Consider the following 27,561-nt stretch of genomic DNA (forward strand, 5'->3'; position numbering starts at 1 on the left):
ATTGTTTTCAATTCTTTAATGGAAAAGAATCAGAATTAGGGCAGAGATAGCAGTCCAGATAGATTTTTTTATTTATAGAAACTTGGGGGGTGCTTTGGTAACCCTCAACCAGAATTCAAGTAGCAAGTTCTGTATAAAATTTTTATTTTTTTCTGTCATATTTTAAAATTTAATTTGATGTAAATTTACCATCTATAGCACAAGGTTTGCAGGTTCTATAACACAACAATTTGTTAAAGACAAGAAAAAGTATCTGATAAACTGTCAGTTTTGACCTTGTATGTCTCTGATCAGTCATCCAGGTCATGGTATTTCTCAGTGCTAAGTGACGGCAACAATAAACTTGCTTGACGTCCTTGAAGACATTTCACCTCTCATCCTAAAGGCTTCTTCATTTCTAAGAGACTGGTGGGGAATCCCAGGCATTCAACCACCTGGCGGTTGTTAATATCTTAAGAGCCGTTGACCTCATATGCAAATCTTTGACCCACTGGGCCATCACCCGAGTCATTAGGGTCACATGAGCCATGGTGTGAATGGATGTTAAGATGCCTGGGGAGGGATCTCAAGACTGCATTGAAAGTGGCTGATAAGTGGTGTCACAGACCACCCTCTCTGTTCAATGATGGTTATTCCAGGTTGACATTGATGGCGTCTTTTGACCTTGTAATTGCATGTCATGTGACATGGGCTCAAATTAAGATCAAAAAGTTTTTGAGATTGAAAAATGATGTTCACAAATAATTCTAAAGTCTGTAAACCTGTAAAATAAATTGCCTGAGAAATTGAAGTTTGTGCATGTGTAGAAAAGAGAGACCGTGAAAATAAAATCAGTGGTGAGGTTACAAAAAGACACTGTGACAAAGTAAGTGTTTCTGTGAATATCTGTGAATATATACAAAGCAGAAAACTATGTGTGAAACCCGACACTCAAAGTTCCCACACAGTGTGTGATGCGGAAGTTACAAGCATAGATTTTGACCCGTTTCTTTACAACTGAATCTGATTGGACAATGACAGTCCAATTACAAGGCAGAGTCCAGCTGGAGGGCAGGTGGTTCAGTTACCTTCACCTTTCCCCGCAAGTTGTAGTAAATTTTCAACATGGACAATGACGTGGGCTCTTCTACAACAATTATTTGCAAACATCACTTTATTTTACAAAACAAGCTTCTTTTATGGTTGTACTCATTATTCAAAAGAAGTTATAATGAGATCAACTAAACATGCACGTTTCAAATTTAAAATGGCAAAACTTTTAAAGCTAGGATGAAGTTAAGTTTTCCAAGGTTGCCCATCTGAGTCCAGAATTCATGCACCACTTTCAGAGGCCTCAGTAACTGAAAAATAAATACGCTGCCAATGAATATTTCCACTGATTGGCACTGGTGCTGAAGTTCAAAGAGTTTGAAGTCTGGCCAGCATGCAGACTCTTCAAATACCTCACCACATCTCTCACTCATCTCCCTTACCCTCACCTCTCTCTCTCTCTATTGAACATCTATTGACACAGACACACACAAGGCCCCATGTAGACATGTGCAGAAATGCGTGACTGCGGCAGGTCTCGTGTCCCAGGATACCTTTAAATGCTGTGGTTATCTTTGTAATAGCTAAAATTGTGGGCGTGGACGGCAAAGTTACGACACAGCTGCCACCATGGAATCTTTAACTGTTACTATTGAACTGAGAGCAGCAGCTCACAGTGTGTTGAGGTGGTGGAAAAACCGCTGCTTTCACTTTCCAACTGAGCAGCCTGGTCCAACACATCCTCTCTGTGAGGCTGCAGTGTCTGTGGGCGAAGTTTGGCTGAGCGTGGCAACACTGCGAGACCTTCTGTAGTGAGTGATAGAAGTATTCTCTTTATCCATGGGCAATTAAAAAAAAAACAGATTAGCCTTCACTCAGATAATGAAAAATTAAGACAGCTCCCCTTCCCATTTGCATTTGCTGCATGTTGCTACACAAACAGGTGCATGCAACATCAAGTCTATTTCCACACCTGTTATGCATGTTAATGAATTACTAAGAATGAGCTTAAAGCGTGATCTAACAGACTTAAAAAAGGCATGATCGTGGGTGCCAGGAAGGCGGGTACGAGCAGTGCCAACACCTTCTCAAAGGTGTGTGGTGGATGGAACAGAATACAAGACACCTTATCAATACATTTCCTATGGAGAGGCTGTCTTTTGGTTAAGGAAGGTGGGAGATGTTGGGTGGCTCAGTATGGCTATTGATATCACAATACAAGTGCTTATTTGGGAGCACACAAGGCATCACACCTTCGCCTGTATGTGGTGTTAGAGCAGACAAACACACAGACACCTCTCTGCCTGTGCACAATAAATCAATGATTATCAGTGAAACAAAAACATCAGCACCTTTGATTCTGGTGAATCCTGTTTCCAACTGCACCACTTTAATGGTTGACTCACAGTGCAGTGTAAGCAATACAGTCACAATGCACAGATTTAAGTCCAATTAAAATGGTAGAAAAAGAGTCTATTAATACTTATAGTAGACAGATGCCTTGATATGACTATCTATTGATCACAGCAGACTATCAATTGATGGGCAACGTTTCTCACAAGGTGTTGGTACTTTCTGTTGGAAAAAGCTTCCTACCACAGAGTAAGAATTGCCCAGAAATATTTCCAGGAACAATCTGGTAAAATGATATGAGCAACCTGACTAATCACCCTATCAAATGAAAATATCATTAGTTTTACCTGAATTTCAACATAACATAAAGGATAGGAGCATCCACTCCTCAACCTTCAGCAGTTACGTAAAGCAGTGGTGTCTGGTGGTCAGCTTTAACTGGGACACTACAGGTCCCTTGTTGAGTCACTCATCAAATGTGGCAGCTGTTGTCCAGTACTAAGATGGCCCAAAATGGTACTGAACAGCAGTTTTAATTAGCAGTGTCTAGTCTGTATACCTTACAGTCAGAAAATCTAACTTTGTATTCACAGCATTCATGGTAATGTTTGTGATTTGGTCATTTTAATAGGAAATTTCAATTAATTTTTGGAATTGATGTTGACTATGTAATGTTTTTCAAATAAATGGTTTTCAGATGACATTTCATTATACAGTTAGTAATTTGTGCTTGCAGGCAGGTGTGGGACAAGGAGCAAGTGGTTCTGCCCAAAAAAATCAGTGTGAGCAAGTTGTTTATGGGATGAATAAATTAGATCCTGTGCAGGCCTGTAGCTCACTGCCTACCTGTGCTGAGAAGCAGAAGGACCTTCATGGAGAGGAACTCGTCGTAGGTTAGCTGCAATCGTACAAACTCCTGGCTCACCTGCCTCATGCCCAGACACAGGTCGTACATGGCTGACTGCTGCATGCGGTCCCTGAAGAAAGAAGAGAGAGAGAGAGGGAGGGAGGGAAAGATGATAAGAAAAATACCTAAAGCTTCAACAAAGAAAGTATTTCTTTCAGAGCTTCTGTTTTTAATTGTATCAGTATTAGTTAGAATCAATTCTCAGTGCTCTCTCAATTATGATTTTTCTTGTTAAAACTAATGCGCACATTGGCTTCCTCACTCCATTCCTATCACACTAGTTCAGTGAAACAATATTTCCACACAGTGCAGAGGAGGATCCTGCTAGTCTGGGCTAAGAGCAGAATACCAAATCCCCCCAGATTGCAGAGCGCTGCGTACAGTATCACAGCACAGATGCACCACTTTTCTAAGACTGTGGCAGAATGAAGACCCCACATCTAACCCTAGTCACCATAGAAACCCTTTTAAGAGGGCTGTGTAATTTCCAACATGTTTACGTTAACATAAATGACATGTACGTGAACATATGCTAACTAAACAGAGACGTATATGTTTACCAAACAGGTTTATGTGAACCGACGTGTCAAAAATGCAAGTAATACACGCCGACCGCGCATGCCCACTCTCTCACTCCCCTTGTTTTTCACACACATTTTATCAGCAAAACAATCTTGGCTACATCACAGAGTTCACAAAAACAGGAAAGAAACATTAGAAGGGATCTATAGTATGAGCCAATCAGAAATGTGCTCTGCAGATGCCACAGATTCAAGGGAATCTCAGGCTTCAGACGCCACTTCTCCCTGCTACAAATCACCATCACATCGAGACTACAGTAATTAAATGCAAGTGGTGTGGCTTGACTTGAAAGAGGCCAGAGTTTTACCCACAAAACAGTGAAGCTGCGCCATTACATAGACAGAGGGGCTGGTCTTCACTCTGATAACAACTAGACTAAACATTTTGTAGAGGAGGCCAGAAGCAGTCGATTGGAAACGAGTGCATAATGTTCCCATTAAAGCATAAGACAGGATAGTGCTTTACAGTATTTGCTGTACAGCTGTGTCTGTCGGCCCGACTAAATAACTGATAAACTGTGACAACGTCTGAGCAGACCTGTTTCCCTGCCGAGCAGCACTCTGTATGTGTGCAGTTTCGCAAAGTGCAGCATAACATCATTTAATACAACTTTGGGCTGGAGTTTCTAAAGTCTCCACACGTTTTCTCTCTCTCTCTCTCTCCTTCTCTTGCACTCTTCCTGAAATCAATTTTGCTGAATCACTGCCCAAAATGAGCTGCTGGTTTGGGGAGGAAAGAAAAAAAAAACTGGCAGCAGTCTCTCTCCTTCCCTCCTTCTCCCTCGCTCCTTCTCATCTCTCTATATCTTTCTGTCTCGCTCTCACTCTGGTTTTCTTTCCGTCTTTCTCTCTCAGTCTTGCAACTCTCACTCTCTCTCTCTCTCTCTCTCTCTCTGTTTCTATGGTAAAAGATTCAGGAAGGAGCACAGAACTGAGGAGAGGAAAGTTCAGATTCACCTTTAGATGTAGGATGCCAACAGAATTTATTTGGTCAGAAAGTATGTCCAAACAAATCGCTTAAAGTCTAACCGAAATCACAATCAGTCGTTTCTTCTTACAGTCAAAATTTGCGCCAAAGTAATTCTAAAATTCACTGTTAATATTTTTTAACAGTGAAAAAGGGGAGGAGTAGATACATCAGAAGATACATCAGAAATGCTCTTTTAGTTTCAGGCCTTTGAGTGAGTGGGCCAGTGTATGTTTTTGATTGATAGCTGAGCTGACAGGGGAACTGTGACACAATGTAAATCATCTTGCACCGGTACCTGCACTTACAAGCCAAGGACAGACAGCGTTATCGACAAATAAAGACCAGACCACACTGCATCTGAACTGACTGACATTGACATTTTCTGTTAAAATTTGAGCTGTTTAAGGTGCCACAGCTGACTGGCTAATTAGCTATCTAGCCTGCAGTCACTTTACAAGTGCACTTTTCACACAGGTGTTTGTTGTTTGTCACATACTGTTGTCTGTCAATGTTACTGTCTTGAGTTTAAAATATAGAATCAAATGAATTGGGTGTATGAAACGTTAGCTCTCTATGTAGACAGAAACCAAACAGATCAGTTTTATATGGATAGATTTAGAATAGAGCTTATCATCATTGTTTTAGGACTATTGCTTATATATGTTGCATTTCATACTGGATACATTCTGCCGGTCCAACATGTACATCAGTCTAATCATGAGTGAGTGCCCAGAATGTTTAGGGAAATGGCTTTGTTTATCTATTGCAAGCATTTGCCACACATAAAGAACTAAATGACACAGATTACGCAGGCCTACCCTGTCTTCAGTGTAAAATGCACATTTGTCTTTGCAATGTTTACTCTCAATCAGTGACAGATTTCACTCTAATAGCTGACTGAGTGGACCCTCTACTCAATAACTGCCTTAATGCCCTGGGTCAATAAGTACTAAGTAGCTATGGAAACAAGTGTACACTGTCCACGCCTCTAAAGACTGACTGGACTCAGCAAAGTTATGGACCAACTTTGTCCCCCTTTCTGACTGAATTATCAATGACCTACGCAGAAGACAAAACTAGCATACATCAACAGCATAAAACTTACCTTTCCAAGCAACATACAACTTGCCTTAGCCCAAAAAGACACAGGGGGAATTGCAGTGACATCCAGGCTACCCTGACAGAGCAGCCAGCATGCGCCCAACATCCAGGCCACCACTATCTCCAGCCGGTCTACATCTCCTCTGCTCTGTCAAGCTGAATACCAGGCCCATCCGTCAATGGGACTGACCTGGCGTGCAGACAATGCATCTAATACAGCATTAGCAGAATACTGTACAGTGAAAATTCCTCTTCAAAAGATACTTTTGAAGAACTTATTCTGAACTGGACTTACCGAATGACACAAACCATTAAGTCTTTATTACAAAATTAGATTTTCTCCAAAAACTGTTACTCATCTTATAGAGAGAGAAACACATAATTCTTAATAAACTGCGATCCACTTGGCACTAAATAGATTAGAGGATCAGAGGATCTCTGGCGTGGCAAACTAATGCTTTGCCAACTGCACAAAGCTCTCAGTGATACAACACACACACAGACACAGACACTGTGCCTGTGTTGCACAATGGCATTTGTGCTGTTGTTTATGTATTTATTTATTTGGGACAAACTGACCCACTGACATTGACTTACACAAGCTATTAGCTGGAGCTTTTAAACCTGCCCCAGTCTGAACCTGCTCCTCTACAGCAGGCAGCCTACAGAGGCTGCTATTCTCCTCTTTGATTAAATCTATAACATTCAATTCATCACCAGCCGTGCACTCAAGCTCCAACGAGAACGTGCCCACATACACTTCCTCTCCACTTGCCCTCCTGTTCAGACATATTAACGCAGATTAAGTGGGACACTGACTGCCCCTGCTCAGCTTTGATTGTCTGTGCCTGATGCAATTAAAGGGGCAACAATAAGTATGAAAGTATATCTTTGTGAAGTGCCAGAAATCAGATTCAAGAATATGACCTTATTTTAAGTACACATGCAATGTCATTCCCACAAAAACTCAGTTTGGTCCTTTCAGTAGTTTTCATGCATGTTAATGGAATGCTTAAAATAGCACAGTAGGAAAATACTCTCCTCACTCTCCAAAGTCCACTTGCAAAATTGATGTTTATGCATAAATTTGCATCTGATCAGCAACTGAAAAAAGCCACTAAACATTAATAGTCAGAGCCTAACTGTTCAACCAATTACTGTATCTATTAATTATCTACTCTGAAAAACAAATGATTTGTTCTCACATCTGTAATAAACATGTTTGTGTGTTGGGGGTCCCACAGGAAATCAGACAACAATGGATGTATTTTATATGTGTCTAAGTGTTGACACAACTTTACCTTCACAGAGATGTGTCTGCTAAAATTTTGGTGTTTCAGACTATAAGAATGGATGGAACAACAGTGAAGTGATTTCCTCTCTTTGTTACACTTTCAAGATAAAATTGTGTAAATACAGTACTACAAAAGATATTTAATATCTTGGCCATTGCTACATGTCAGGACCAGTTTAATATCATCAGAACAGCGTGTGCGATTTTCTGCAGATATGGAAGTGTGTGCCTACTCGTTAAAGATGAGGTCAGGGGCAAAGTAGAGCATCTGTCCATTGGTGTGTTTGTAGGAGCGCCAGCTGAGGCAAAACGAGGACAGACACATCCATGAGTACTGGATCAGGGTGATTTGGTCCTCAATGGGCAGGCCTCGGAAACCTAATGCACACAAAAACACACACACATAGCAGACACAGATGACACTGATGAGAAGAAAGCTCTGTGTTTAAATGTAGCTGACAACACTCAGGCATTGACTAAATGCATTCGGACGTAAGTATCAACTTAGGCGGCATTTATTTAGCTGGGCATGCACATGTTCGTACCTGTGTCTGCACATTACTTACGGTGTATCTTTGCTACAGTGTACTTTTTCTGTGCCAATATTTGTTTAGACATGATAACCACTGAGAAATATTCACCCATTCTTCTTTTATGCAAATCCCACAAGGCCTCCAGTTATCGGTGTGTTGTCTATGGAGCACCAGAAATAGAGTCGAATAGGAAACTTGCCAAACTCTCAATCAAACTCTGGCAAAGAAACTCCTCATGCAAAACACAGGCCAACTGAGGACACACAAGTGACTTATCAAGGCTTAGGGACTATTTCAGTCTGTATGCTTGCCAATCTGCCAAAAACAATCATTAATATATATATATATATACATACACATTTGTAGAAAAGATATGTCAAATGCCTTGTTTGATGCTGTTTGGTCAGTTTATATTAACTTATGACAGTCTCCTGTAAGCTATGAGATTTGATGTCAGTTTTTTTTCTTTCCATTTTTCAGGTCATCTTAAAAGTAACAAGACATTTCAAAAGTATGTGCAAATAACAGAGCTTTCATTGAACATATTGCTGGGATTGACAGTACTGGTCAGTGTCGCCCTGTGTGTTAGCCCTGCCACATCCAGATGTAAGCTGAATGCAGGCGGTGGCATATCTGAAAGTCGAAGGTACTCATTTTGACCCTTCTGTCTGGCTCCCCTTCTATTTATACGTCCGGATATGGCAAGCAGACACCGTGGAGGTATCAAATATTTGCAATACAGCAAATTAAACAGCCTCAAAGAGCTACCTGTGAGGCATCTTTCAATGTGTCTCCCACTGACTGGCATTTTAAGGGGAACTTGTTTACCCTTTTCAAACATTTTTTTTCTTCCTGTGCTGTGGCTTATAGGTAAAAATTAATGAGATAGACATTAGATCTTCTGTTCAACACAACATCTGACAGCGGTGATGTAAATGAGCTCTGTTTGGAAATCTTAATCTTGATTCTATGTAATGGTGAAATAGGATTCATTGCTAATCTTGTTGAAGCTGTGCAGAATAATTTCCTGACCTAATATTTAAAATGAAAATTGTGTGCCAGTTGCACTCACAAAACCAGCAGTGTTAAATTCTCAAAATGGTGAGATCAAAAATGAAGATGGCATGTTATCTTTATTAAAACCAGTCAATAATTACAGTATAGACACCACCTTATTTATTTGACTGATAAATCTACCACTTATAATTTTCTTTGACTTGTCCATAAATAAGACAAATAAGTCAAATTTCTGTTCTCAATAAATTAATTATAAATATAACATTATACATTTAAAAATGAGCTGACTCTATGGTTTAAATTTCCATGGTCAAAGACAGTCTACTGCACTAGAAATATACAATTTACTAGCTTTACAAGCTACTTTAATCTAATTAACGTTGTATTAATCTTTTCATTGCCTTTAAAAGCAACAGGGAAAAACAATTCAACTAGGAGTAAAACCAAAAATCCTACATCTGTCTCCATTATATTGAAACATTTAAAAAATGTGATTTACACACGTTATTTCCTGGCTTAGACACACTCATGAAGAGCATTTAGGCCTCAGCCCATCGCTCTAGTGGTCACTAACCTGGAAGTACTTTGGCCCACTTCACCATGCGTACCATCTGCTTTCCGGCCAGGCGGTTGAGACTGGACAGCAGGTGGTCAGTGGTGTCAGGCTGCGTGTTGTCATAGCCAGAGTACACCTCTTCAGGCTCAATGAGCTCCAACACACTGCAGATGGAGGGCGGCAGAAAAGGTGTGACCACCCCGGGCCCATGGGGCACCAGGGCATTGGCAGCACTGGCATTCAGCTCCTTCTCCGAGGACAGGTAACCGCCTCCAACGCCACCTGTGGCAGTTTGGCCGTCCTTAGAGCCCTGCAGGTCCTCGCTGACTCCCTTCAGCTTTCCTAACTTTTTAGACTTTCGTGCTGTGGGGGGAAAACAACAGCCCTTATTAGCACATCGTTAATGGTGTCATTTCTTACATTCATATTCTGGGGTCATAATTGCAATGTAACATATTCTAGAGATATAAGCCTAATTAAAAAAAAAAAAAAATTGAAATAGTATCTGGATGCCAAAAGTTCATGTCTGTTGTAATGTATGTTTTAACAATGTCTATTGTTATTAAGTGTTTAATTTTAAACCAGGCACGACCTGTGTAATTTCTTGTGTCTCACTTCAGTGTTAAAGGCATGCCAATCAGATTTCCACTCTATTGTTTTTGAGGAAATCAATTATCTCTGCATCTGAAGGAAGATACAGCTTTGAAAAAGCTGTTAACTGTCTATCTTGAATGAAGTCTAGTAAAACCAGGAGTGGATAATAGTACAATAATCATATACTATACTTACTATCCTCTGTATTGTGTAGCCATACACAGATGGAGGTCTTTGAGGGATGATAAAGAGGCAAATAACAAATAAATACATTCATTAAGTTGGCATTGTTTTAGGTACACCATGGTAAACCTAATGCAGTCTAATACAACAGTCCTGCAATAAATCCTGCCTTCATTAAGGTTATTATGTTCAGTTTTATTGAGATTGTTTCAGAGAGGTGTTGATTCAACTGTGTGAGAATTTGGAGGATGTAATTTGTGGTGCTGTTGAACTGTATTGCATTACACAAGAGAGGTACCCCTGCAATTTAGTCGATCCTCATTGGGGTGGACAAAATAATTGAAAACAATTTCAATTAAAGTCGAACATTATATCCTTCATAGAAGTAGGATTTATTTCAGGGCTCTTGTGTCAAACAGCATTAGGTTGAGTTAGGTGTACCTATTAAACGGCCAGCTAAGTGTACATGTTAATGAACACAAAGGTTTAAGCCAATCAGCTTGTCCGGGCAATCAGCACAGGTGTACCGCTGCACTCACAAGACGGATGTAGACCCTGAAACTTCAAATGTAACACCCACCCCCCGCAAAAATCGTTTAAACGCTAGATACTCTTCCAGTGCTGGTACTGCAACACTTCTCATTTGAAAAAACGCGGCTGCATGAGTGCTATCAATGTAGTATTTCGGTAACAATACCGTCTTCAAAACATTAACGTTTGCTAATGCTAGCTGCTGCTGCTCCATCCGTCGGAAGTTTGTCTATTTCCACTGATAATTCACAAACTACTTCAGACAGAAGTCGGAGGTTTTTCCTGTACCGTTGTTTGTGTTTCTGGGACGGCAGCATGTCTTCCGGAGGATTTTTCCATCGCTGAATTTTCGCTGGGGAATCACTGCTTCGCTTCACCAAAGTAAGTTGCTGCTAACGCTAATGCTGCTGCTGCTAGCTATGTGAGAAGATATTGTTGCTAACTGGTTTCTCAGTTGTGTTTCAATTTCTGCACAGGCTTGATTCAATTATTGGTTTCATAGCTCACTGTTTATGGCGTCTGTTGGCTGAGGCTGTTGTTATTTCCATTGGTATATAACCAACTGTGTTTCATGTAGCTAGCTAGTGGTTGCATGAGCTGGTTTTTCTTTTGGCCATTGTCCAGATGATGCAAATCTGTTGATTTAAACAGTGGTGTAACTTAATGTTTTTAAGCACTGATTTGGTTTTACTCACTTTGCCCTGGTGTGCAGCAGATGGTACTTGTGTATAGTAATATAAACATAACTTGTCCTTTATACAGCTAATTAATGAAATTATTTTCACTTAATCTTGTCTTCAAGGCTAACTTGGGGTTGATATTCACAGTCAGACCTCATATTTGGCTAGCTTTACAAAAATGTTTTTACTCTTTATAATTGGATGACTGACATCTTTCTTTACTTGTCTTCATATCATTATCAGATATTAACAGCTGAGTTTCCACTCAATAGTGTACACTGCTGCTAATACAGACACTCATTGGCAACTTTAAGCTTTTATTCATGACTCATTGTCATCTGCTGCTTTTAAACACTACATAACATTTCACTGGACAGATATGTGTTTACTCCAAGTCATGTTTTTGTGCCCTTAAAACGCTTACATTAATAATTATCTTCTGCTAAGCTGTCTATATGATTGGCACGTGGCAGATTGCTGGGTGTATTTAAGATCAGTAAATAGCTATCTCACCTCCAGTGATTGAAGGTGCATTGTCAGGAGAAACCATATAGTGTCTTGGCTGGGGCCCAGTTCACACTACTAAGACTCGAATAGCTAATGTCAAGTTCTGTATCTAATGGGGTTTTTAAAGTTTTTTTTTTTTTAGCAGTACTCCACCGGCTCCTCTATGCTTGGTGTGTGTTTGGAGGAAGTGACAGTCAGCATGCAGACATTACTCTTTTCATCGATCCTGTTTTCTAATAGCTCTGTGCCTGCATGTGATCTGTGTATTTATGCTCCTTGTATTGGGGGGAGTGACAATATGGAAAACACTTGACATAGTCTGTATTCGCATAATGAATTAGTTTAACTTGAAGGATTGACAGGTGCTGGCCTATTTAAGCTTACTTTGTTGTGCCCATTCTTTTGCTCTGCTACATTGCTGTGGCACATCTTCTTTAACTTCTCTGCTATACTGCTCCAAACACCACTTCAACACTGCTGCTGCTCATACAGCATTTCAGAGGACCCACGTTAACCTCAGTATACACCATATAGGCTCATGCTCCCTTGTGAGGGAGTCTATAACTGGCGCTCTCCATTTCTTCTCTGTGCATGAACATTGTGTGTGTTTGCAGAGGGTGATGATGTCAAAGTAAAAAAAAAAAAAAGGACTTTGTCAAACCCTGTTCACCCAATAATACACCCATTCAATATTATGACAATAATAATATTGGTTTGTTGTCTAAAAGATATACAGGCAAGTCAAACTGGGCATTAAAAGTAAGTATTCCCACATTGACAGTGCAGAAAATAGATCTTAAAGTGCTTTTCTGAAATTGATTTTTCCCAATCAGTTCCCATTTATTTATTTTATATCTTATCAGTGATTTGGATTGGCTCCAGGATAAATTTTTCCCCCATGTTAATATAACATTTAAAGGCACAGGCGTTGAACCAAATGCAAATAAGAGTATTCTCACCTCTCTTCTGAGCGGTTTATTTTTAGTGCCCACACACTCAGTGTAATTTATCTGATTGTTGACAATAACCAAACAATCTGACTGCTGTTCTAGAAATCCCTCCAAATAAAACACATTTCATACCGCACTGATAATGGCAATCCTCTCATGTTTGGGTCTTTGTTATATTGCCTCATTAGTAGAATATTTTTAGAAAATATTTTATTGGGTTTTTCTCTGTGTATAATAATTATTTAAATTACTCTCCTGTTACTACAACCTTACTCCACAGACATTTACTAAACCATCGCAAGGTTCATGAAGGACTCCAGCCGTGGAGAGCTTGAGCTGTGTTGGGAGATGTTGCTGTTGTGGGCCTGTAAAGCCCATTTAGCATCATTTATGTGATATTGGGCTATAAATAAACTTGATTTAACATTGCAGCAGACAGTTCTAGTATTCAGTAGGCACTGCTTTTACATGATCATCACATTGCATATCTGAATAGATAAAATCGCTAAAATGTTTAATACAGTCCTGTATAGTATTGTAGGTCACAGGTTAAGACGAAAATCAGGTAATGATCAGTAAGTAAAACATCTTTACAGTTATTTTCATTAATGGTTCATTTTTGACACACAGTCATGGAACCTTGAACAGTTCAACTTATATCACTTGTGCTGTATTTAAAAGTCTGATTCAGTATTATTTCCACTGCAATAAGAAACATAGAATTCCAACTTATAAAGATTTCAATTTGGATTAATTTAGAGGAGCCTCAAAATTCAGAAACGGCAGCAGTTATGTGTGGGCATGTGGGCATGTTTATGTGTGTGTGTGTGTGTGTGTGTTTTTTTTCCCCCCTTTAACCACCCTTATTTCACAAGTAAGTTGATGGCATTACCCTACTGTATGCTTACTGTCCTATGAGTAGCATTTCGCTGCACATTCATATTTAAATTTACTTCCATGTGAAAGTATAAAATTGAAAAATATTTGTAATTTCAATCTCTGCAGTATGCCACTGCGACCCTGAACTGAAATAAGCAAGTGGCAATAAATGAGCATGTATATTTTTAAAAAATCACATATCCCTTCTAAATCAACCACAACCAATCAACTACAGTGTTGTCTTTCCTCATAATACAATGCTGTAACATGTCTGCTGGCTTTGTCAGTTGGCATTACATAGAGTGCTGTAGATCTACACCTACTGTAGATGCATTATGCATATATTATACTCAGATATACTATATGCACACACATACCGATAAACATCCTATGACTCAGCATCCCCGGGCCTCCCATGACTACAGCCAGACCTACTTTTCCATATCTATCGTTTCTTATAAGCAGAGCGAGGCTGACTCAAATGTCACATCTGAGGCACGTGACAGGGCAAATCTGTAACAAGGGTGTGACTCCTCACCTCCGAGGTTCATCCCGGCCTGGAGACACTTCCGTACACGACATGCTGGACAGTTTTTCCTTCGGATCTTGTCAATGATACAGTCATTTCTCCCGGCACACAGGTAGTTGTGCTGACCTACAGAAAGACAAGACACAGTGTCAGTTCAGTGATGAACCGTACATGCAGCATGACATAGAACAGCAGTGGTATTTTCAAAGTGGTGTACAGCAAAGAGATAAAAGAAGAGAGAAGAGGGCAATTTAGGCCACTTACTTATGCAATGAGGATAAGGACTTTCAACATATTGCAGAAAGTATACATTTGATTACATGAAAGGCAGTGAATGTTTGATTCTACTGAATCTCTGTTAGTGACTGTTCATAATGTAGGTCAACTCAGAAACCTGTGACATGTCTGGCAATATAAGGGATCTACATTTCATGATTATCACTGTGAAAATGATTGAAATTGTGATTATTCCGCTCTCACATTCTACAACGCATGACTAATGGTGTATTATACAGTATATGGCATGAGGGTATTAGAATTCGCTGGAACCAGGACACTGGCTGCAGCTAGACTATTCCTGACAGTGATGCTAACATGGCGAGAATCCCTCCTGCCTCCTGCCTAGCCCTTAGCTAAACCCAATGATCTCCCATTTCAGAGCGCTTCCTTCCGCTCCACTAGCTCTTCACTGTACAGTTCCTCTCCTCCTCCACTCTTCTCCCTCTCTACGCCTGCATCTCCATCCCTCCTTTTTTCCTTTTTCCACACGTCCGCCAGCCTCAGAGCGCCATACGCCCACACACAGACAGACTCATGCTCGTGCACACATACAGTCATTCACTCTCTCATATACACACATATGCATGCACGCACACACACAGCCAAAGCTGCTCCACTTGACAGTTAAAAAAAAAAAAAACTGCAAATGTTGTATCTGCTTTAACAAACAAATACACAAGGGATACACACACACGGAATTCATGACACAACCCAGATGGAGTGGTATAGTGACCCCAGTCGACCCTGATATATGGATTAGCTCTATTAGGGTTGATGTTAAAATTGTATGTACGTCTCAGACTGTATATATGGTTGCATACATGCATGTTTGCGTGTCAGTGCATATCAATCTGTATTTTTCTGCATGTCTGTCCTCTATCATTTGTTTCTTTTTGGAGTATCCAAGAATTTTGGTATAGACTTTAGTGTGGTTGCAAGAGAGGCTGGTGCGTTGTGTTTGTATGCAGTTTGCTCAAACATATACATTCTGTGCATAGCTTTAGTTGCATCTACTGTACAGTATTTGTATTTGTGTAGGACTGAGCAGAAGTTGTTGTTCTGAGCTAGCAGGAGTAGTGCGCAGTGTGTCTGTCTGGCTGCTGCCAAAAGCCAAGGAACCAAGCTGCAGGAGGAGAGGCAGCAGCTGTAGCCCCACCACTATTTCTGGCTAAATCACATGACCGTTACATAAGCCCATTTTTCTTGCTCTAAAAAACAGTAAACTGCGACACAGGAAACACAACGCAGCCATCCCCTTCCCCACCCCCCCTTGCGCGCGCACACACACACACACACACACATACACACATGCATATACAGACACTACTCACTTGGATAGGCCGGACCAAATGGCAGTTCTAAAAAATCTGGAGCTTTCCTGTCAACTGTTTTGCTCATTCCCAGTGAATCTTGTTAATAATTGTTAGAGTGAAATACACTTTATGAGACAGCCAAAGTCAGTGGTGTGTATGCGCACAAATGTGTGTCTATCTGAAAAGGGAGAGAAGTTTATTTATGCACTCTGTGTGTGTGCACTCACATGCACTCATACAGCATGTTTACCTTTGAGTATGCATTTGCTTATCAGCTCAGCAAGTGGAGGGCGTACTGATGATGTTTTCAGTGTTACCTTGGAAAATGTCTTGTAAAATTGAATTTAAAAATTCCTCTTTGATCTCTAATGAAGGTGATAAATTTATTAGCTAATTTTTGACTCGAATTTCCATATGCTTCTTATCCAAAAATCTATTTTCATGGAATACTCCATGAAAATGATAAAGATCCCTCAGATTGTGTTAAATTATATGTAATGCACTGTATTAAATTTGACATCATTCCAAAAACTCATTGCTGGTACAGTGCACCCTCTGTCAGCATTTTCCATTAAATGGCAACCCTCAGAGCTCTTTAATGGAGTCCACTCACGTCTGCATTTAGCTAATGATCTCACAATCTGGCAACAACCCGCTGAGTAGTCTATGTTGTCTGTCAGCTTCAGCATACATCAGTTATGAGGGAATTCTTCTGAGAGGGAAATACTCTTTCCTGTGGGGACCCCACTTTAACTAGAGCAGTCTGCCCTGCAGTCCTCCTGCCACAGGCGCAGATACAGTACATCTGCTTTCCAAACAAAACACAGACAGAGTTGAGGCCTTTTCTCAAATACAGCCTTTAACCTGACACATTTAAATAGCCACTAGACAGTGCTCAGACCCCTGATTGTGAAAATAGCCTCTCAGATACAGTAGCTGACCCACATCAATAATACTACTGTGACTCTCTGAATGGCATTTGGCAGAGGAAGCACATTTCTTAGTTGCAAGCCAGTACTGCACACACAAGACGGAATATAACTAAAGGATGTGCTGAAATCTATGTCCGTCTCATGGATTAATGCCATTTAATTATCCACTCGCAAAGCATTTGGTCAATTCTGTGACCGTCATTCATCGGTATTTATGCAACCTAAATTACATAGCCAAAATACCAAACAACCAAAAGACAGGCCTCTCACAGATGTAATTGTTGTTACCACTGGGCCAGCAATATGCAAATCACTGCCTTGTAATAGCTCTGCTACTCCAGTTCTTTGGACAACACACAAACAGCTGTGTTGGATGGGGCTCTACACAATTAAGTTTCCCTGTCTGGATCATTATAAAGAGAGGCTGCAGAAGTTGAAATAGGATGTAAATAGAAGCTGTTATTTTGTTTACTAATGTCTCCACTTCTATAATAATGTGCTATATCTCAAACAGTTGTCCTGTGCATTTTCTTCTCACAAAGATATTCCCCATCTGCTTTCTTTGTGCTGTATATAATGCATTTAGTCATTATTTAGGCCTCAATATGGTATTTGGAAGTGTCTCGTGTACAAAAGAATCCAATTATGGCAATGTTTAGGATGGAGGCAGTTGGAAGCATCTATCTTACAGTATGCATATCTACAGTTCATTGTAACTTTATTCCCAGCAGCAGCATGACAACAAATTGTTTGCCAGACATTCAAATATTAATTTGTGCAAATTAAACACACGTTTAATATTTCAACTAGAGGTCAGAAACACATTTGACTTTTTTTTTCTTTTTTACAAATCAGAGAAGGTAGGCCCCTGTTAAAACAGAAAAATATTCACCCCTCTTTTCTCCTCAAAACTGTTTTGATGTTCTGTCCGTTGAAACTTTACTTGAATGCCTGGCTAAAAAGTTCAAAGTTCTCACATTTTTAGAGAAAACAATGTGGAGTAATTCCACTTAATTCTGCTCATGCACCATGGGCTGCGTAACTTTGGTTTCTTATCTGCCACTACTTTTCGTGTACAGAGCAAGTGCATCTGATATGCACACTCACAGCATACCGGCATTAAAATATAATGCCAAAACACTCTCCTAGTACTGTATCTACAACAAACCAATCATCAGTGAAGACACCGATAACGCCCATCAGATTGGCTCCACTTATTTGGTTGAACACAAAAGGTGTAACCCTCTGTCTGCACTGGATCCTTTTTTGCATTGATGTCAAAGAACAAAGGTATCACCAGGGAGAAGGAAGAGATGGAGGTCAGATTAAACCCACCAGAGAGCTGACAGGCCTGCGAGTCAGCCCGGGCCAGGGGAACTGAGGGCACGGAGGAAGTAGTGTGTTCATATAAGAGTTATATCATCGCACACATGCACCAAACATACTGTGTTTCCTGTTACTGTAATAAGAGGTGTCACAGGCTGGCAAAATACAGTGGATGTATTATATATTTTAGTGCTGCAGGTAAACAAAAATGCCAAACATTTGCTGGCTCTAGCTTCTCGCGTGAGGATTGACATTCTATTATTTTAAAGGCTAGACAACAAATAGAAAAACAGTTGGCAGATTTGTCATCAGTAGCAAACCTGATATATATTGTATGCCCTTGTGTCTATTTTTAAAGTAGTAAGGATGTAGATTGCACACACATACTATAACAGTAATTGTATCTAGGGTGCATTAGAGACCCTTCCTCAGGCTGCATTCTCCCACTTAAATGCCTATTAGCAATGTGGGTCACAGGCATACTTACAGTAAGCTCGGCAGATTTAATTTCTATCTAATACGGTATACCTGAATTCCTTAACTACTTATGAGGAAGTGTGTGCCTGTGATTGTGTTTGTATGTTGTTTGTAGTTTTTTTTTTTTTTTTTTAATCAAAGAACATCTGATGTGAGACGTGTTGAGGAGTTGGGATCAGGACAACAACACTGCTAGATGGCTTCTCTCCAGCCGTTGTTACATGAGCCTCTCTCTCTCTCTCTCTCTCTCTCTCTCTCTCTCTCTCTCTCATCTCTCTCTCTCTCTCTCTCACACACACACACACACACACACATATAACCTGAAGCATTCACTCTGGCACTGCAGGGAGGCCTTTATTCCTCCGAGCTGATCTGAGAAAGATGTGATTGGATGCCAGAGTTGCCAGTCAGAGCAGAAACAGTGCGAGACGTGTCCTCAGATGACCTCTCCCACAGAGGCGGTACTGAAGAATAGGTTTTTGAGATTGACACGAACGCCATGGCAACCATGACCCAGTCACACTGCAGAACACAGCAAGGCCATAACAAGGTTGGCTAATGTCTTTGTAAACCTCTCAGTTCAATAAGATAGCAGCAAAAAGAGCTAGTGAGCTAAAAGCAGTGCCTAGTATTATTACGAAGAGCAGACATGCCAAGCCACTGATGACATGTGAATAATAAGCTGGCGTTCAACTCTTCAAATGCGCTCCACATGGAGTCGTTTATTGAGTGCAGCTGTCTTGTATCAACAAACTAGTCTTTAGTGGAGTGGATGCAGGAGAGAAGCACATATGAATGCATTCAGCTATTTCCACATTTCATTAGCGATGATAACAAATTTATGAACTGTTGTTTGTTCGAGGGCATTTTTCTGCAGTGCAGGGCAAACATTTATACTGAAGAATTGATTCATTACAATAAAGCCAATAAATTCGCTCCAGATTTGCACGTGAAAGTTGAGTCATCAACAACAATACAATTTCAAATTTTGTATGTGTCGTAAAAGTTATTGGCCCTCTGTTATATTTGTTTAATATACAAGAACATCTAAAATGTGATGGTGAATAAAATGTGAGTACAGTAAGAGCTGTCATACTGTGTAAGATAAAGTGCATGACTTGTAGTGAACAGGAGAGCAGGTGGGTGAATGTTTCTTTTATGAAGAAAGTGTGTGTGCATATATACTGTGTTGTGAGTGCTCAAAGAAAATTGAATTGCGAGCATTTTGAAAAGCTCACAGCCAGAGTATACTCAGCATTTAATTTGATATATTTATATATTTCCTGGGAGCATAGTTATAAACTTTATAGTGTACAGTTGGCTGTGCCTTCTGGTGGATATGACAAAAATTAAGTGGAATGAATATTTGCCCTCTTGAGAACGACTGTAAGTGAACAGATTTGGAAAGTAAAAGGCTCATGTGGCCAATAGATATTCCAAACAGATGGTCCACATGTAAACCTAAAATGTGGACTTCAAAGAATAACTGTGCCATGCACTGGTGATGTAAAATAAAGCTACCTAACTAAGAATGACTTGTCTGACTTGGATAAAGGGGAAACCAGACCCTCCACAGTCGGGATTTCATCTGGTTTGTTGATGACTCCAGAATGCTAACTAGCTCTGTAGTAAAGGGCTGTGAGCCAGTTAGTCATCTAATGAGCTACAGCCGACCAAAAAGTTGTGTCCCCCGAGGCAGGCGGTGCCAAAAGAAATTAAGCATGGGCTGGATTATTCCCCTTGTACAGATGCCCACTCTCTGCAGTCTTCTTTTATATCTCACTTACTGAGTCTAAGTTTTTAACTTTGAGAGGAAAGAGGAGGAGAAGGAGGAGGAAATACTGGTAGAGGGGAGGAGTAATACGTCTCCTCACGTCCTAACTTACACCTCTCTGGCGCGCTGCTGACACATCACTTTCCATCCCTCGCCCTGTCTCTTACTCTCTCTCTCGGCTCCTCCTCTCTTTATCTCTCTGTCTGCGTCTGACTTTTTCTTTGTCCTTCCTCCCCCCCTCCCTCACTGTATCTGTTTCACTGTCCTCTATCTCTCTTCACTTTGCAAAATCCTTCTCTCACTATTTTCATCCTTTGCCTCCCTCCACCTTACCTCTCGCTTTCCACCTCAGCAGCAGCTGTGGAGGGGTCAAGTAAGGTAACAGCTCACTTTGCACATCAGAAGGGCACGCGGATCACACGCAACCTTAATGACATCACAACACTGTATAGGTTGGTCTTATTACGCTTTCTTAGTTTGCATGATTGCGGTTGTTTGGCAATGCAGAGAAAGACACTCCACTCAAAAACGAGAGACACTCATAAAGAGATATGAAAGTAAAGAGCACTGCATTAGATTTGAAGGGCATTACACAATCAGTGAGTCAGTATCACGGTAATTATGTATTATGAGAAACAAATAGGGTTTTAGTACTTTTATGTTCTAGAGACCTGACTTTTCTTGAGCCTCACCTGACTAGCACTCACGCAAACTCTGATCTTAAGCATCTGCCACCAGCTCTCTGCTGGCCTTGCAGCCATGCTTGAAGCAAGAACAATGGCATGTCTGATTTGATAACCCCAGACACATAATCTGGTTTCCAGTCTCCAGAATGACAGTGTGTAAATATCATCAAATTAAGGCATGATTTGATTGGGAATGAGCGCAATTCCTCCAATGGTTGGGAAAACACCTAGAGGGCCCAACTGCTGGCTGGCAGGCTTGTTTGCTCTCCCCCACACCCCCCTCTCTTGCTCTGGGTCTGCAAGAGAGTGTTTTGCATTCAAACACTCATCTAAATGAGTTAGGCCAACGCCTCAGGCAACAGGCACAAAATGAAAAGCACATTATGGTGCTGCTGATGTTTCCTCAAGCTAAATATAACATAAAGAGCTGCTGTAGGAGAATTACCTACTGAATGTTATTTTATTTATTTTTTTCCTGATGTGCCTCTCAACTTGGTCATACTCTATAAATGTAATGCCTGCTTATGGTGATTATGATGATCATTTGGAAATAATAATTATGCAGAAGGTCTACTGAGATTAAACAGTAGTTTGTAGCATAAAGCAGCGTAGTGTGAATAAAACCAGAATCAACTAGATTAAAAAAATGTATGTTGCCTTAATGGAAAGAACAAGCTACTTCATTGCTTTCCACCAAGCTCTTGTTTGAAAGGGCTTTTCAAGCTCAGTTCTATCAAGAAAAAATTATCTGAAAATGATATAAAGAGGTTATTGCGTTTGCACACATTTTCTCATTGACATTTCCCAGTTGGAAAAGCAGATCACATGATTATGTTAAGGAGATATAGGCAGTGCACCCATTCCTAATTTCTGCCATACTCTTAGCACTGCCAAAAACTTGGGTTGTCTTGTAACCTCACTCTGTTCTTGTGTACACCTTGCAACATTTCTCTATTTGCCTGTGTTTTCAGTGATTTTGTTTGTGCTACCTGTGTATTGTTTTTGCAAATGTGTCTCTCGATTTGCTTGTGTTTTACTTATTTACAGGGTCATGTCTTGTCAAGGTGGTGAAAATGTCGTCTTCATTTGGTTGTGTTTTCTGTATTTGTAGTACACTTCTTTGTGCTGTTTTTGTGTTGTTGATGAGGCAAATGTGTTTCTTGATTTGCTTGTGTTTTACTTATTTACAGGGTTCATGTCCTGTCAAAGTTGTGATGATATCTCCATTTGCTTGTGTTCTCTGAACTTGCAGTGTTACACTCTCTCAGCCACTGTAGAAAAGCCCCAAGACTGACACCTTGTTTGAACATGGGTGAATGCCATACCTTCCACAGCTCTTTTGAAGAAGACTTTGCAGCTTCCACATGTCACGACACCGTAGTGGCATCCTGATGCCTCGTCTCCGCAAACCAGGCACACTTTCACTGTCGAGGACGGTTGTCTCAGTGGCGAGCTGAAAGGACACACACACACATGCAAGAGTTTTCAGACCAGACATAAATCAACAAAGAATTTTCAAAAGTCAACAACAAAGCCAGGGCAGAATGTCCCCTTCCTAACTGTGTTACAGCCTGATACACATTGTGAAACATTCTTGGGTTTTTATGACCCACAGTACAGTAGCAGCAGAATGTGGCTAGCCGTAAAGATGTCTGCCAACCAAGACAGGAGGGCTTTGGACTCAACTGATTTATGGCTTCACCAGGCTTACAGAGATGACAATGACAGAATTATAGAGGAGATTATTTAAATTCAAGAAGCAGAGAGACCTAAAGCAGGATGTCAAATTTAAGTAGGATCCAAAACACTTGTCTCCTTGTCTGGTGTGAAAAAAAGGAGGCACTGGAAAAAATATTGTGTGGTGGACTAAAATAACAAAAACTATGGTAGAACAAAAATCTTACTGTAGTAGTATAAACTGTGTAACCAGGTTAGGGTCAAAGATCAAAGGTGGGAATCAGTACTGATGTGTGCTGTACTGTAAGTACCATGGCATGTTGTCATTATTTACTCTGAGCTACAATCAATGGGCAACAGAACTGATGGCAGTCTGCTGCAGTTCTGTCTGATCCAAAGCATTGTTTACTTTGGCATCATTTACTGCTTTCACCACTGACTGATTTCTACAATTACGTTACCATTACAGCTCAGGGTGTACAGTATGTTCTTACTGATGCAGTGCTAAATGAGAGAATTAGTTAAGAATTGCAGTTTACCTGTTCCTGCAAATACATCCATGTGGGTCATGGTAATGAGTGTTAAAGGTCAAAAGTAATGGATGATGTCTGTCTGTAGTTAATCTATTATGAATCCAGGTACTAAAGAGACCCGCTTCAAAGATTTTATGACCATGTTTGAAGATGACAATATGACCTAAAATGCATATCATGGTAAATTATCATCTTAACCTTGATGATCATAAATTTAACAATAATAATACAACATAGTTCTTTATAATTAGTGCATGTACTTTCTGTAGACTCACTAATATTTTTGTCCTGTTTACATTACAGTATGATCGGTTAAACATACTGAGCTGTTGGCCAATTAACTGATTAATTTTCTGGTTAAATGTCATTGCTTGTTGTAGTTTTATTAGTTCAGACATTTATTTTAAAATATTTTTATTAGCAAACTTAAGAGGATTTGTAATGCCTGTAATTTTGTAAATGTGGTTTATTGACAATACAGGGCAGCTGTACATTGTCAGTACTGGAGCATGACCGATAAATCATTTGTCCAATCTAGACTATTTACTTATCTGAGATATATGTATCTGAGATATACTGTATGTACTGAAATGCCAAAGATATCTTTAACTATAAATGTCCCATCTAGCATCCATCTACAACATGTTTAGAGTTCCTTATTAAAAGTGTTTGTTTATGCTATGCATTTATGTGGGGAAAAAAGTACAGTAGATTTTAGATTAAGATTTTTGTACTCTCAGATGTCACAGTCACTATTGGCTTGAAAAACCCAGTGTCAATTGGGCTCTTGTCCATATAGTATGTGTAGATTCAATACTAAGCCATATATTAAGCAATTTTTCTGTGGGGATCATTGCAGCTTTTTTCTGATTCTGATTAAGCTTTTTAGGAATTTCTATCCAGTCCTCTCCAAAGGACAGAAAGATTAAAACTATTTATCAAACCAAATTCAAGTTAATGGAGATGTAAGGCAAAATTTGAAACCTGACATGGTTTCATCATTTTGCAGAACAAGTATGCTCTGTGGAGTCAAGTCAAGTCAGTTTTATTTATATAGTGCTAAATCATAACAGAAGTTATCTCTGTGCTTTCTTCTTATAGAGCAGGTCTAGACTATACCCTTTATAATATCATTTACAGACCTAACATTCCCCCATGAGCAAGCGGATGAAGGCACATGACGTGTGAATAAATTTGCAATAGGCTCATTATATAGGGTATGCTACTTCTTTATGCTACTTGTTAATGGAATGGCACTGAATCCGCTGGCACTCAGATATAATAAAAAATGATTGATTTACATTTTAAGTGGATTCAATGATTTATGCAATAAAGGTTAGGTGTGCCTATGGAAAAGTTAGGATGTACAGTATAATATTTAATAAGACATGTGCCTTCATGCTCATAAACACAACAAACACACAAAGAACACAACGTAGATGGGTACAAAGAGAGAACACCTTGTATCAAAACATTAAAAGTGGCCTCAGCTTCCCCTTCTTTTCTGTGCTAATTACCTCTCTCCCATCTCAATCAATAACATGCAAGGTGATTGTCTGGTTAACATTCTCCTTACATCCTTCATCAAACCAGCTGCCAAGCTCTCTCTCTCGCCCTCTCCCTGTGTCTCTCTCCCTCTCCCTCTCTCTCTCAGGCACACACATTTCCTCCAGGGGACTTGCTGGAAAGGGGTACAGCAACAGCACACTCAGATACAATCAGGACCACTGATCTAATTCCCTCTTGTCCATCTACACACACATTCAATTTGTTAGGACGCTTAGAGGAGTCTCTGGTGAGGTGTTTGTCTGACTAGATCTCTCTGGCACTGGGCCCCATGGTTTCAGCTAATGCAAGCGCGGGTGTGTGTATGTGTGCATGTGCAAATTAAGTCTATGTAAAGGTCTGTTTTTCAGCCTGTTAATCTATTGAATATTCCCCTATACATTGACCCTTTCTCATCATTACAAAGCGGTGTTAACAAGAAGGATGATCGACGCCAAGAAAAACAGCCCCGGAAAGTTTAAGGCCAAAAACAACATGAGCAGCACATGAGAGGTCCCTCTAAAGTATGCCTCTAATATGGAGTCAGTGGTCAAGCCTTTAATAGTGCTGCACATTAAAACCTTGTCGCTGTGAACTAGCGTGCCTGTCTGCTGGTCCACCAACAAGGTGACTTCCCCTCCCTCAGAGAAGTATATAGGTCATTCACACTCTCTGCTTATGAAACCAGAGCAGACAGGCCAGGCTGCAGTGACTGTGCACCAATGGCTGCCAGTAGCCCAAAACTAAACACAAGTGCACAGACATTCCCAAATCAGGCTGTTTCAGCAGCATTAGCCTATTGTTTGTCAGCCTACAGTGTGTGCAAAACTAATGATGGAAATATGTTCAAATGAGCTTGAAAGAAAAAGGAAATAACATGCAACAAAGTAAAAATGAGAATCGGGGCACTGTGGTTACGTGGTGTGCATTTTTGACCACTAGGCCACAAGGACACACCAAATGATTTTCCTTTTTTTGTTTTGCTGGTCACTTTCATGGCTTGAAATATTCTGAGGTCACGATTTATGTCTATTTCAATAAAGGCTTAAATGATAATGCACCACCAGAAGTAACATCTTCTTAATGCTGGCAGTTCAAACTGTTAATACCTGCCTGCAGAGCCCTCATCACACACCGTAAACACAGAGTCAAACAGCAGAGATAATGCTGACTAAGTGCAGATGGTTTTTGGGCGTAACCTGTACTGTGCAGTATATTAACACAAAAAATGTTGTTCTACTTAAAAGCCAAGACATTTTAATTTTGCAAAAAATAATATCCCCAACAGTATCTCTAAATTAATGTCTGTGACTGAAAGTTCTGCAATAGTGTGTTGGCTACTTCAATGAACTGGGTCTGTGACTTTTTTTTCTTGACCCCTGTCCTCTCTATTTCTGGGTACAGTCTCAGACTAACTCAATGGGACTGACTGCACAGATCAAAGGTTTCATTCTTCGCTCCAGTTGTTGCTTTTTTCCCTTCCTACAGAAACCCCAGGGCAGCGGTTTCATTGTTTTCAGTGTCCTTTCATCTTTAAAGATAACACACAAAGCTAACAACTGATTTAGTTGCTGTTTATTTCCCATGAGGATACAGATGAGTGCGAGTACACAATGCCTGTTTCTTCCCACCAAAATCTACAAGCAAAAGGAATTTGTATCTCCTACTAACTCTTGCTGCCCCCTTTGCTGCTTCTCAGACTGACATGCTGCTTAGGGAAGATATTAATGAAATGACAAAAGGAAAAGAAATGTGAGAGCTTGAAGCCATACAAAGCACACTGTGCCCGCTAAAATGTGCGAGGACAAACCACAGGACAGATGTTTGGGCTCAAATTGGCCTCATGCTTTTCTACAAGTAATTTGGATGTCACACTGGGAGCATTCTCCAAATGGTTCAAATATCTCCACCCTCTCTCAGCTGCGGAAGGAATGCTAAATCAGCGAGCGATAATACCAAAAAGGATGGTTATGTAAGCCAAAGATTTATCAGAATCCGGAAACACTGCACTTTATAATCACAGCAGTCAATTCAAGCTGCCCTCTCTCTCTCTCTCTCTCTCTCTCTCTCTCTCTCTCTCTCTCTCTCTCTCACTCTCACTCTCTCTCTCTCTTTCTCTCTCTCTATTTTAATCTATTAACTGTAAACCGGTCAATATGGGTCAGAAGAACAGGTCAGAAGTCATTCAGAGAGTGGCGTAACTAGAACAATTAGTTGCCATAGAAACGAAGCATGAAGTTGATGAAAACTGATAAATTAGAGATACAAAGGAAGTGAAGGGTGACGTGGTTATTCCGAGGTTATCAAGATAACATCATTATGGGTGAATAATGGGCCGTGAGATGGCTGTATGATGGAGGACAGCAGGGCCCACGTGGTGGGACTGAACCCTGTGACCCACACAAGTACATTAGTATGGCAGAGTCAGTAAGCAAGCAGCTGAACCACAGAGAGCAGTTTGTTGTATAGAAAAACAATGTCTTCATCATGCATGTAACGCTGTCTGCCACACATACACAGAGATACACACACACATTTGTCTACTGTACTCTATTTACACTGCTATACAGCCGCCCACTGTGAAGATACATTTGTGTGTGTTTGAGTAGACACACTGACTTGTTCATTCTAGAGGCTGTTATCACAGGGATAGTTCAGACAAGTACCACAGCCTCCCTGAACCTGCCCTTCATGAAAGAGAAGCATCCTTGACTCTGGAAAAAAAACATGCACACACACACACACAGCTTCCATGGTACAGTACCTCTCTACAGTCTGGCCTACAATATTTATGTAATACACACCTTGGTGTGCTGAAAAACCTT

General features: G+C 40.3%; 1 protein-coding gene across 2 annotated transcripts in view; it reads right to left on the reverse strand.

Annotated features, from left to right (window-relative positions):
• The window catches only part of nr3c2 (nuclear receptor subfamily 3, group C, member 2), a 74,216-nt gene that overhangs the window by 10,163 nt on the left and 36,492 nt on the right, over positions 1 to 27,561 (reverse strand). Inside the window, exons 3-7 of one of the 2 annotated variants that reach the window (XM_018690866.2) lie at positions 22,307 to 22,434; positions 14,204 to 14,320; positions 9,360 to 9,704; positions 7,469 to 7,613; positions 3,229 to 3,359 (exon numbers count right to left, since the gene is read on the reverse strand). In XM_018690866.2, coding sequence (XP_018546382.1) covers positions 3,229 to 3,359; positions 7,469 to 7,613; positions 9,360 to 9,704; positions 14,204 to 14,320; positions 22,307 to 22,434 — 866 coding nt within the window. The other variant, XM_051070530.1, reaches the window with a different exon arrangement.

This window comes from Lates calcarifer, linkage group LG5 (genome assembly GCF_001640805.2).
Source record: "Lates calcarifer isolate ASB-BC8 linkage group LG5, TLL_Latcal_v3, whole genome shotgun sequence".
NCBI lineage: Eukaryota > Metazoa > Chordata > Actinopteri > Centropomidae > Lates > Lates calcarifer.